General features: G+C 35.7%; 1 protein-coding gene across 3 annotated transcripts in view; it reads left to right on the plus strand.

Annotated features, from left to right (window-relative positions):
- The window catches only part of NAV3 (neuron navigator 3), a 363,427-nt gene that overhangs the window by 128,361 nt on the left and 221,352 nt on the right, over positions 1-13,714 (plus strand). For all 3 annotated transcript variants that reach the window (XM_029206422.1, XM_029206421.1, XM_029206423.1), the window contains exon 4: positions 9,964-10,036. In XM_029206422.1, the coding sequence (XP_029062255.1) occupies positions 9,964-10,036 (73 nt within the window). The remainder of the gene's footprint in view (positions 1-9,963; positions 10,037-13,714) is intronic.

Consider the following 13,714-nt stretch of genomic DNA (forward strand, 5'->3'; position numbering starts at 1 on the left):
CATATTAACAAACTGATGGATAAAAACCATACGATAATCTCAGTAGATGCAGAGAAAGCTTTCACCAAAATTCAACACCCATTTATGATATAAACTCTCCAGAAAGTGGGCATAGAGGGAACCTACCTCAACAGAGTAAAGGCCATATTCGACAAACCCACAGCAAACATCATTCTCAATGGTGAAAAACTGAAAGCATTTCCTCTAAGATCAGGAACAACACAACGATGTCCACTCTCACCACTATTATTCAACATAGTTTTGGAAGTCCTAGCCATGGCAATCAGAGAAGAAAAAGAAATAAAAGGAATACAAGTTGGAAAAGAAGAAGTAAAACTGTCACTGTTTGCAGATGACATGATACTATACATAGAGAATCCTAAAGATGCCACCAGAAAACTACCAGAGCTAATCAATGAACTTGGTAAAGGAGAAGGATACAAAATTAATGCACAGAAATCTCATGCATTCCTATCCAGTAATGATGAAAAATATGAAAGAGAAATTAAGGAAACACTCCCATTTACCATTGCAACAAAAAGAATAAAATACCTCGGAATAAACCTACCTAAGGAGACAAAAGACCTGTATGCAGAAAATTATAAGACACTGATGAAAGAAATTAAAGACGATACAGACAAATGGAGAGATATACCACGTTCTTGGATGGGAAGAATCAACATTGTGAAAATGACTATACTACCCAAAGCAATCTACATATTCAGTGCAATCCCTATCAAACTACCAATGGCATTTTTCACAGAACTAGAACAAAAAATTTCACAATTTGTATGGAAACAGAAAAGACCCTGAACAGCCAAAGCAATCTTGAGAAAGATAAACGGAGCTGGGGGAATCAGCTTCCCTAACTTCAGACTATACTACAAAGCTACAGTAATCAAGACAATATGGTACTGGCACAAAAACAGAAATAAAAATCAGTGGAACAGGAGAGAAAGCCCAGATATAAATCCATGCACAAATGATCATCTTATCTTTGACAAAGGAGGCAAGAATATACAGTGGAGAAAAGACAGCCTCTTCAATAAGTGGTGCTCGGAAAACTGGACAGATACATGTAAAAGAATGAAATTAGAGCACTTCATAACACCATACACAATAATAAACTCAAAATGGGTTAATAACCTAAATATAAGGCCAGACACTATAAAACTCTTAGAGGAAAACATAGGAAGAACACTTTTTTTTTTTTTTTGTGGTACATGGGCCTCTCACTGTTGTGGCCTCTCCCGTTGCGGAGCACAGGCTCCGGACACGCAGGCTCAGCGGCCATGGCTCATGGGCCTAGATGCTCCGCGGCATGCGGATCTTCCTGAACCAGGGCATGAACCCGTATCCCCTGCATCGGCAGGCGGATTCTCAACCACTGCGCCACCAAGGAGGCCCAAGAACACTCTCTGACATAAATCACAGCAAGATCCTTTTGGACCCATCTCCTAGAGAAATGGAAATAAAAAACAAAAATAAGCAAATGGGACCTAATGAAACTTAAAAACTTTTGCACAGCCAAGGTAACCATAAACAAGACAAAAAGACAACCCTCAGAATGGGAGAAAATATTTGCAAATGAAGCAACGGACAAAGGATTAATCTCCAAAATATACAAGCAGCTCATGCAGCTCAATATCAAAAAAACAAACAACCCAATCCAAAAATGGGCAGAAGATCTAAATAGACATTTCTCCAAAGAAGATATACAGATTGCCAGCAAACACATGAAAGGATGCTCAACATCACTAATCATTAGAGAAATGCAAATCAAAACTACAACGAGGGTATCACCTCACGCCGGTCAGAATGGCCATCATCAAAAAATCTACAAACAATAAATGCTGGAGAGGGTGTGGAGAAAAGGGAACCCTCTTTCACTGTTGGTGGGAACGTAGATTGATAATGCCACTATGGAAAACAGTATGGAGGTTCCTTAAAAAGCTAAAAACAGAACTACCATATGACCCAGCAATCCTACTACTGGGCATATACCATGAGAAAAACATAATTCAAAAAGAGTCATGTACCACAATGTTCATTGAAGCCCTATTTACAATAGCCAAGACATGGCAGCAGCCTACGTGTCCATCAACAGATGAATGGATAAAGAAGACATGGTACATATATACAATGGAATATTACTCAGCCATAAAAAGGAACGAAACTGAGTTATTTGTAGTGAGGTGGATGGACCTAGAGTCTGTCATGCAGAGTGAAGTAAGTCAGGAAGAGAAAAACAAGTACTGTGTGCCAACACATAAATATGGAATCTAAAAAATACCCCTCTGGTTTTGTGGGGGAAGGGTAAGCTGGGATGAAGTGAGAGAGTGGCACTGACATATACACACTACCAAATGTAAAATAGAAAGCGAGTTGGAAGCAGCTGCATAGGACAGGGAGATCAGCTCCGTGCTTCATGACCACCTAGAGTGATGGGATAGGGAGGGTGGGAGGGAGAGGCAAGAGGGAGGGGATATGGGGATATATGTATACATAGAGCTGATTCACTTTGTTATACAGCAGAAGCTAACACAACATGGTAAAGTAATTACACTCCAATAAAGATGCTAAAAACTTTTTTAAAACCAAAAAAACTAAAAAATAAAAATAATTTAAAAAATGATGAATCAGTGAATGGTTTGACTTATTGAACATAAACAAAATTAAATGGTATTGCTTAAGATACTAATATTGGTTATACAAATAGAAATTATTCATGTCTAAAAATATGAATTAACTTCTGTTGAATTTATTTAGTATCTTCAATAAAAAAAACACACGCAATGATCAATTTACTTATTTACTCTAGAAAAACTGTGTTTTGGTTTAGGCAATTGTGATAACGTTATTTTCATACAATCCAAAAGCCTGAAGGCTCAGTATGCCCAAACAGTTTTTTTTTAACTCCCAAACATTTTAAAACTTCTGAAAGCATTGATTGTATCTAGAAGTTAGAAACTTTTGGTTTTATTTTCAGTATACAGTCAATATTTTTATAGTTATTTAGCCATCCTCAAGTTTAGCAGGAAAAAGAGAGGCAATGTAGGTGTTCCATGCCAATAAAATGTAAGCCACAGACAGAAGGACCCAAGAAATAGTGCATGACATAAAATAGGCAAGTAAAAGTCCTGGGAGTTGTCCATGAGCTGCAGATATGACTGTTACCTGAGCCAAATGAGAAATGGGGTGTCCAAAGAACAGAACGGATTTCTTTGTATTACTACTACAAAGGCAAATATATATTTTAATACCAAAGGAATAAGTGTAAAACACATGAATTATATAGTATAATGGTTCAAATACACAAAAGACAATATAGTGCTACAGTGTGAACAGTGCAATTCTTGCATCCACATGGGGTAAATTGAAATTATATTCAGTTACTTTCTTTGAAGAGCATAGGTGGAAGCTTTGTTTTCCAGGCATCGCTGCAAACTGGAATCACCTGGGGACTTTGAACAGTTTTTTTGGTAACTGCTCTCCACAGACATTCTTAATTAACTGATGATGGTGTAAATTGGGCATGTATACATTTAAAGTTCATCAGGCGATTCTAATGCGTAGCAAAGTGTGCAAACTGTTGAATTAAAAGTTTGGAAAGCAGGTTTTTCTGCTTTTCTGGATAATTCTCAGAAAAATTGCTGTAATACCAAAAGCAAAAGATGCTATGATGCTATTTTATACCAGTACCACCTGCTATTGATTTTTTAAAAATTTATTTTATTTACTTATTATTTTTGGCTGTGTTGGGTCTTCATTGCTGTGCACGGGCCCCCTCCAGTTGCAGCGAACAGGGGCCACTCCTCGCTGCGGTGCGCGGGCCTCTCATTGCGGTGGCTTATCCCGTTGAGGAGCACGGGCTCTAGGCGCGCAGGCCTCAGCAGATGTGGCCCGCGGGCTTCAGTAGCTGTGGCTCGCGGGGCTCTAGAGCACAGGCTCAGCAGCTGTGGCACACGGGCTCATCTGCTCCGTGGCAGGCGGGATCCTCCCGGACCAGGGTTCAAACCTGTGTCCCCTGCATTGGCAGGCAGACTCCCAACCACTGTGCCACCAGGGAAGCCCACCTGCTATTAATATTAAAGACTGTTACAGTAATCACAGCTACTTTTTTATCCTTGAGTTTATTAGAGTTCTTACTATGTGCAGTGCATCGTACTATGTACCTATTTATGTGCAATTTCATTGGGTCCTCTGAGTAATGATGTGTATTATCTGTTTCTCATCTCATTATTTAATTTGAAAAGGTCAGATAAGATGATCTTTATGGGCTCCTCAATTTCGGAAGTTCTTTTAAATTATTTATTTCTATCAATCCTAAAATATAATGTCAACAAGTTCCCATAGAAGGGTAAATGGGAGAGGGGAGACGCTGGACCCGTCCAGTGGAGATGAGTGTGATGAGCGTTAGAGAGAAGCTTAGGATGCTGCAGAAGTATTAAGTTGCCTGGGCAGATGACGCTAAATTTGATTATCAATAGTATTATAAAGTATTGTTTATGTCTTTTTTTATTTGAATAATCTAGGCATAAAACATCATTTTATCCCTGTGTAGTTAATTCATTCCCTCAATGATTGTTGATAGCGTGCCTAAGGTACTCTTACTCTCTCTATGTGTGTATACATATACAGAGAGGGAGAGAGAAAGAGAGAGCCCAAGTGCCAGCAAGCATGAGAGGCCGGGAGTAGTAGGATTGAGGCTTTTATGAGTTGATTTATTTAATCCTAAATCTAAGAGTCAGTTCTTAGTTCTCATCTTACTTACCAGCTGCTTTAGCTAGAGCTCATGTGTCCGTTGGAGTTAATGTACTTTCTTCAGGTGCTTTTCTGTGTCCCATACTCTCCTAATTTGCCTGACATGTCACTGGTTGCTTTTCCTCCATTTCCTCTGTTGGTTCCTCCTCTTCTTTCCAGTGAGTCTCCTCAGGCCCACTGTTTGTTCCTCTTCTCTTTTATAGCTACACGCCCTTCGTGATTTAATGTAGCCCCATGGCTTTAATTGCCTTCTGTATGAGGATAACCCTGAAATTTAGATCTCTGTTCCAAAACCTCTCAGTTGAACTCCAGATTGTGTATCCAAAGGCCTGTACATCCATCTGGGTGTCTAAGAGACTAGATAACAGGTCCAGAAATTAACCCCTTGTATCTGTCTGTGGCTTTTCCCATCTTATGGCTGGAGATGTCATCCACCTGGCTACCGAGGCCAGAAACCTTGGCGTCATCCTTGACTGCTCTCTCTTATGTGCCACATCTTCCCATTAGATTCCTTCAAAGTATATCCAGAATCTGATCCTTTCGGATCCGGGTGATCCTTTCTCATCACCTCACTGCCACCACCATTGCTGAAACACTATCATCTTTCATTTGAATTACTTGCACGAGCTACCTGACGGGTTGCCGTACTTCTATCTTTATATGCCTGGAGTCTATGCTCAACAAAGCGAGGGACCAATCATTTTATTTTTAATTTAAGTAAAACATACATAGAAGAGTATAAATACTCTAATAGAATTTGAGGGAAAGCAAACATAAAAAGTGTATAAAATACTCCAGTCTTAAATATATAGCTGATAGATTTTAAATATCTCTACACCTGTGTACTCACCACTCAGATCAAAACAAAGGATACTTCTAGCATGTCTGTTCCCCTTGTGCCACTTTCCAGACTGTACCCCTCTAAAGTTCATCACTATTCTAATGTCTGTTTTCATTGTTTAGTCTTGATCTTGAATTTCATAAATTGAGCATCATATAGTATATACTCTTTTGTTAGCTTCTTTTGCTCATCTTTTTTTTTTTTTTTTTTTTTTCCGTACGCGGGCCTCTCACTGTTGTGGCCTCTCCCGTTGCGGAGCACAGGCTCCGGACGCGCAGGCTCAGCAGCCATGGCTCACGGGCCCAGCCGCTCCGCGGCATGTAGGATCTTCCCGGACCGGGGCACGAACCCGTGTCGCCTGCATCGGCAGGCGGACTCTCAACCACTGCGCCACCAGGGAAGCCCTGCTCATCTTTATGTGAGACTTTCTCTGGAGGTCAGTTGCTTAATCTGTAAAGATGACGGTAGACTAAAGATGAGATTCGGAGCTAAAATTTGAAAACAAACTGATGTCCAATCCCAACTCACAGAATTTCTGATCCTTATTGTCTGGCGTCAGACACAGGGAAGTAGTATATTTTAAAAGATCCCAAAGAGAATATAACATCTAGCCTCTGGATCAAATGACTCTCTGTCTTCCTCTGTCTCTATCTCTGTCTCTCTTTTTTTTTCTTGGATTCATTTCTTCCAAAAATACAAGGACCAATTGGCCAACACTCCTTTCCTCCCTTCTTCCTCAAGTATGTACTGTGCATCTATCAGACACCAAACACCATGCTAGGCTGCCGAAGGTGCACAAGTCAACAAAATTCAGTTCTTGTCTCAACAAAATTCAGTTCTTGTCTCTCAGAGGCTTAGAGCTTCGCTAAACCCATGTCTTCATTAAAAAAAAAAAAAAGAAAGAAACCTGAATGAACAAATAAATAAATAAATAAAACTATGAAAACTCAACAAACATCTCTATTTACCCGCAAACCAAATAGAGGGAGTGAGGAGAGAGAGATCAAGAAATGATTGACTTTGTTAAATAACCTAGTAATTTTGAAATAGTTGTTTAAATTTGGTCAAATAACTGATTGCTTATGAAAGATTGACTCAAATTTCAACTCAGTTGCTTTCCTTTTCAAAATGATTTGGTATCTAGACAAATTAAAGGGGATTGAAAAGAGTTAAAATTCTTTTTCAGATCTTGAACAGAAGGACACCATTTGTAAACATATCCTAAAAATTAACTATGTGATTATATAACCAGTATTTTGAATATTTTGTTTTTGTTTTGCGCCAGTTAACTGATGTAATTAAATCCATGCAGAGACTTCGCTTGTGAGGATAATTTTCCACTTTCTGATTAGTCATTGAATATAACGCCCACCTCCACCCCCCAAAAGAAAAGGTACGGTAGATGTGTCAATGCTCTGGTCTTCTTCAGGGCAGTGTTTTTCAAATTGTGGATTACTGTCCATCAGTGGATCCTGAAATTCATCTAGTGGATTTTAACCAATATTTAAATACAGATTAAAAAGCATTAATTAATTAATGAAAAGAGAAGACAATGTTATTAGTAGAAAGCATCACAAGCGATTTCATGTAGCAAGTGTAAGTACTGATCTATGAAACTTTTGTTTCCATTATATTTAGGTAGCTGTGCATTGGGTTGTTTATTAGTTTATTAAGTACATGAAATTATTCTAATTAAAAATTGACCCAAATTATTAGCTGTTAAAATTACAGTTTGAATTTTGATAGCTTATTTGGTATATGATTCAAATAATGCTGAGAAAAAATAAAACTCACTTCAGTTAATTGGATGAATTTGATGACAAAATCACTTTTATCTGTTTAGGATTTCAAAAATGTTTGGAGGTTTTTAGTTCAAACAACAGTTGAGGTTTGACATGACAAAAAGATTAGGAACTAAAACAGTATTTATAGATATTTAACTGGGAAATGTGAGGGGACAATCTATTATTTTAAAGCAGGAATTATGAGAAACTAATGTCTCAAATTTATTAAAAGAAAAATAATCATTAACTAAAATATATTATTATATAGGTAGAAAATATTCTCAAATTATTTTAGAGTATGCCTCTGACAAGGAAACTAAACATATAAATGACATTTAACAACATTTCTCATAGCCATTTTCTTTTATTATAACATCGCTGGGTAAAAAATGTAAGTAGTACCAACAAGCATGATTGAATTTATAGATGACTTTGGAGTTAGGTAGGGAGAGGATATTATTTTCTTAAGTTTTGTTTGTTATGTTGTTACATTGTTGGAAAATTAATTATGACCAAAAACAAAAATTGGCGAATAAATAAAGTGTAATGAACTATCCTTTAATAGTCATACTGGAGATTTTGTATTCAAGTACTTATTCTGTTGCTGTTATTTACCTGCTATAGTAAGACGGGAAACAGAATTAACTGCCTCAAATTGTTGGTGCTCATAGTGAATGACTGTAAAGGACTATTACAAAAGGTTGAATGCTTCTGATAAATAGATATGAAAGGAATGTAAGGTATATTTTGAGTAGTTTTTTCTTTTCTCTACTAGGACCCTTTTAATTTCCCTTTCTAATTTATGGTGCATATTGAGAGAGAGTTGTTTGTCTCTAATACCCAATCTAGACAGCAGTTTTATTTTTTATTCTGTTTGAACAGCCAAAAAAGCCATTTTACACTTAATTACAGACACTGTTCATGAATATTTTCTTGGTCTTCCAATGAACTAATCTGTTTATGTATAATAAAAATACATTTTGCAGTAAATTATATATATTTGGGCCAGAAATCTTACTTTCTATAAAATTCATATAATTGGTGTAAAATTAATAATATCAATAATAATTGTTGCAGCAAACATTCAAAAATACTCAGCTCAATTCTCTGTCTTAATATTAGGCCACAATAATTATTTGGCATCTTTTATTTTTAATCAACCTGAAAAAAATTTTTTTAAAGAACACACTGGGTAGACACAGTAGTATATTCTGCTTGTTACACTTTTCTTTTTCTTTCCTTTATGTTATCTTATTTTCTAATAGCAAAGTGAAATGTGAAGGAAAGAATTTGAAGTGGATTCCAGAACCATAGGTTTTTTGGGTATTTAGACGTTGACAAGTAGAACGAGAAGGTCCACTTGGTCGTGTAACATTCAGCGTCTTCAACTCTATCATTCTTTCAGTAAAACTTATTTTGAAACGAATCAAGAAGTTATTTTTTTCTCAAAGCAAATGTGTATACCTTGGCTGCAATCATTTTGAAGTAAAGAACCTCTCATTGGATATTATTACTTTAATCTTGCACAAAATTACATTTAAAAAGGAACGTAAACAGTTGTCCATTTTATAAAGACAGATTCTGGAATATATTTTTTTTCTTTTTCTTTTCTTTAACAGACATTTTGACCTTCCTATGAAGCTCAGCTAAAGAGGACATTGGCAAAACTTTGTATGTCCTCCTGCATAGCTTTTGATGAGAATTTAATAAGACAGAAAACAGTACCTTGCCAAGTATTAACTTTAAATCTCTTATTTACTTTAGAATTTCAAGATTTATGGAACACCACAAAACCCAGGGAGATGACTCACAAAGAACTGGAACTTTCTAGTTTCCTACATTCTTTTAAAAAGTCTTAGCTATTTAACTTTGCTACATAATGCCATAACTAATACTGAAATCAGCCCATGAATTAACATAAATTAGTCTTTTTTTTTTTTTTTTTGCTTCTCACCCTAAATGGTTATTCACTGGCTATCATGTTGCAATGAACTGTTCAAAAGCAGTGGCATCACTCTTTTAAATTACAAAGGCAATGCCTATATTTAAGCAGAGAATTAGCAACTGTAGAAGTACAAATACAGTTTTTAAAATAAAGAATTTCTATGATTTAGGATGAAAATATGCTTCATTTCTTTCATGTATATCAACCCTTATCTTTTGGCATACTTACCAAATATTACTGTTCGAATCTCAGTTACCCACATCCTAGTATTCTAACTCACAGAAACAGGAGTCTCCTCCTATTTGGATACTTTAGTTGAGACTTGTTTGTGAAGCACAAAATCAGTCTGGTTTTATGTTAAGTAGGTGGGTTGCTAATCTGTAAGAATGCCATTCTTGGTCAGGCCTTTATGAATTGTTTGTAAGTACTAAATCGGACAATGCAATCTTTATATTCATTCTGCAATTAGCCAAAATAATTCTAGTTAAACTCTGGTTAAAGAGCTCTAGTATGAAATGAATGTGAAGTATTCATTCTTTCTTTATCTTTCTCTCTGGCTTCATTCTAGCTCATTTATTTATTTAAAAATAACCTTCTAAGTTACTTTTTCACTGCTTTTCATGTTGCAGATTGAAAATGTTGATGTCTGCCTTAGTTTTCTAGCAGCCAGAGGAGTAAATGTTCAAGGTCTATCTGCTGAAGGTAAGAAAAAGCACAGTTGTCACAAATGGCATCCATGTTTGTAAAAGACTTTTTATAATGCTAGAAATGTAAAGTGGGAGTACATAGCCCCTAATACAAGAAAGGAAATCAGTTAAGTTTCCAAAATAATAGAAACATAAATTCAATGGTTATTAATGTACGCCTTATGTAGGTATGTTTCCAGATTTTGCCAAAATTGTTCTTTACATTATGGGAGGGGGACATATTAACAAAATATCTTTATGTTATTACCAGTTGGTAGTGTTTGTAGAGTCTTAAGTAGATGGATGGATAGATAGATAATGCTGGATAATAAATACAGTAGATGGACATAAATACAGTTAAAATAGTGTAATTAATGCTCAAATATTTTATCAATAACAATTCTATAATTTGATCAAGTTGGTAGTCCAAGTCTAAATATTTGTTAATTTTAAATAAGTCATCAGGAGTTCTTACTTAATTAGCACTAACAGTATTAATAACTGTTCTTTGTAAAGGCCTTAAAATTTTTAAATGTTTAAAAGATCATCACTGACATTGAAATATAGAAAAGTGGAAAAAGAAAACTAGATCTGTTATTGTTTTTTCTGCATTTGTTTTTCTTCCACATATATTTTTAGGAAGCCTTTGCAAAATTTCCAATTTAGTACTATTAACAAAAAACAATTGCTAAAGTTATGAAATACCAAGTCCTTTGAGATCTGTATCAGCAACAACCATTTTTAATTAGAATTTTATGATTAAACACTTTTGACAATTTATGTTGCTTCTTGTTTCTACTACAGTCAGTTTACTCTGAAAAGCCTTTTTCCCCCACAGATAGTAGAAATATTAGACAATTCTAAGCTGCTCAAAGTTTGCTGCCATTGGAAAAAGAGGAATTGTGTGACTTCTGAAATATTATGGACATGTACTAGAATTATTTACGTTTGTCAATTTTTCTTCACTGTTTAAATTTTAAATTTCTTTAATCCTTTATCTGTATATGTCATCATGATGTTTAATATTAAATTACATATTTAATGGCAAAAAACTTATGTTCAAACCTAACTCATGGTTCTGTTACTTAGAATAAAATTTGATAAAACCCTCCAGGATAATACTTTACTTTCTAAGTGGTTAAAGTTGGTGAGAAATGTTACCATTTATTCGTTTTATGTCTCTTCCGTATAACATGACATCTTTTTGTTTTGCTTTGTTTTGTTTTTTCATACTTTGTTTTTAAACATCTTTATTGGAGTATAACTGCTTTACAGTGTTGTGTTACTTTCTACTGTATAACAAAGTGAATCAGCTATACGTATACATATATCCCCATATCCCCTTCCTCTTGCCTCTCCCTCCCACCCTCCCTATCCCACCACTCTAGATAGTCACAAAGCACCAAGCTGATTTCCCTGTGCTATGCAGCTGCTTCCCACTAGCTATTTTACATTTAGTAGTGTATATATGCCAGTGCCACTCTCTCACTTCATCCCAGCTTACCTTTCTCCCCCAAACCCGTGTCCTCAAGTCCATTCTCTACATCTGCGTCTTTATCCCTGTCCTGCCCCTGAGTTCTTCAGAACCTTTGTTTTTTTTTTAGATTACATATATATGTGTTAGCACACGGTATTTGTTTTTCTCTTTCTGATTTACTTCACTCTGTATGACAGACTCTAGGTCCATCCCTTTCACTACAAATACATCAATTTCATTTCTTTTTATGGATGAGTAATATTCCATTGTATATATGTGCCACATCTTCTTTATCCATTCATCTGCCGATGGACACTTAGGCTGCTTCCATGTCCTGGCTATTGTAAATAGGGCTTCAATGAACATTGTGGTACATGACACTTTTTGAATTATGGTTTTCTCAGGGTATATGCCCAGTAGTGGGATTGCTGGGTCATATGGTAGTTCTGTTTTTAGTTTTTTAAGGAACCTCCATACTGTTCTCCATAGTGGCTGTATCAATTTACATTCCCACCAACAGTGCAAGAGGGTTCCCTTTTCTCCACACCCTCTCCAGCATTTATTGTTTGTAGATTTTTTGATGATGGCCATTCTGACTGGCGTGAGGTGATAACCTCGTTGTAGTTTGGATTTGCATTTCTCTAATGATTAGTGATGTTGAGCATCCTTTCATGTGTTTGTTGGCAATCTGTATATCTTCTTTGGAGAAATGTCTATTTAGATCTTCTGCCCATTTTTGGATTGGGTTGTTTGTTTTTTTGATATTGAGCTGCATGAGCTACTTGTATATTTTGGAGATTAATCCTTTGTCCGTTGATTCGTTTGCAAATCTTTTCTCCCATTCTGAGGGTTGTCTTTTCGTCTTGTTTATGGTTTCCTTGGCTGTGCAAAAGCTTTCAAGTTTCATTAGGTCCCACTTGTTTATTTTTGTTTTTATTTCCATTTATCTAGGAGGTGGGTCCAAAAGGATCTTGCTGTGATTTATGTCATAGAGTGTTCTGCCTGTGTTTTCCTCTAAGAGTTTTATAGTGTCCAGTCTTACATTTAGGTCTTTAATCCATTTTGAGTTTATTTTTGTGTATGGTGTTAGGGAGTGTAACATGATATCTTTTATTAACATAAACCTCTTGCTTTTTATTTATCTCCTAAAAATATATGAATGCCCAAAATGATTTTCTAAATTGATTAAACATGCATAGTAATAAAATAAGAAGTTAAAAAAACCTCTTTCAATGAGATCATTCAGGTTTACAGGAGAAAATTAATACTTTCTCACTGTAGCTTTATATTGAACAAGCCAACACTTATATGTTATGACCCCTGTGAGGAAGATTGGGGGCTTATAACAATTCAGCCTCATTTTTTATGAATAATTCCACAGCATAGTGTGTGTGGCATTATAAACCATCAGAGAGCAAGAAATCTAAGTAGTCTATTAATGTTTCTAAATTCCAAAAAGGAGACATAAAACCTTGACCTCAAAGGAGGATATATTTTATTGCCAATAGCAAGTTTCATTTAAATTATGATTATAGGTTGTGTAGCATTATATCAAGCTTTACTTGCATCTCATTTTCTAATTTTAAAATTATAACTGCAGGAGGAAAATGTAGGCTCATGTTGTAGCCTACTTTGTGCATTTAATTTTTTATTCAGTATTAGAAAAACTTACACAGGAGCCCCATGTGTTAGAACTAGGAACTCCACTTACATTTATTCAATTATGTTATCTAAAGTCATGAGTAAGGTGATCTTTAATATTTATTAATATGTAACATAAATTAAAAATAAAAGAATTGGAGCATTAAAAATGGATACCTATGATGTAGTCTGCTTTTTGGAGGACATATACATATATTTTTGAAAATAAATTGGTTGGTGGGTGATTTAGAATTGTGCTAACAGTTATAAATCTAGTTGCTATTACGAGGTGCACCCGTAGCATCAGTATTTATAATGTAGGACAACCAGCATTTAAGTGGCTTTCTTTCTCTAGCTCATAGCCACCACTGTGTTGGTAACAGCTGTGTGTGTTTGTGAGGGAAGCAGAGTGCTAAACCAAATGATTAGCACAAGACTGAGAGCCCATCCATTTCCATGAAGAAACTAACTCTAGAAAAACTGTCATTCAGGGTCAGCAAAGAACATCACTTGAGTAAGCTTTGTTCTCTCTATGCTTCATCCCTTCCCTCTCTCCCTGAAATTTCCAAGCTATTT

Source organism: Monodon monoceros, unplaced genomic scaffold (assembly GCF_005190385.1).
Source record: "Monodon monoceros isolate NGI ecotype Baffin Bay Population unplaced genomic scaffold, NGI_Narwhal_1 Super_Scaffold_6, whole genome shotgun sequence".
Taxonomy (NCBI): Eukaryota; Metazoa; Chordata; class Mammalia; order Artiodactyla; family Monodontidae; genus Monodon; species Monodon monoceros.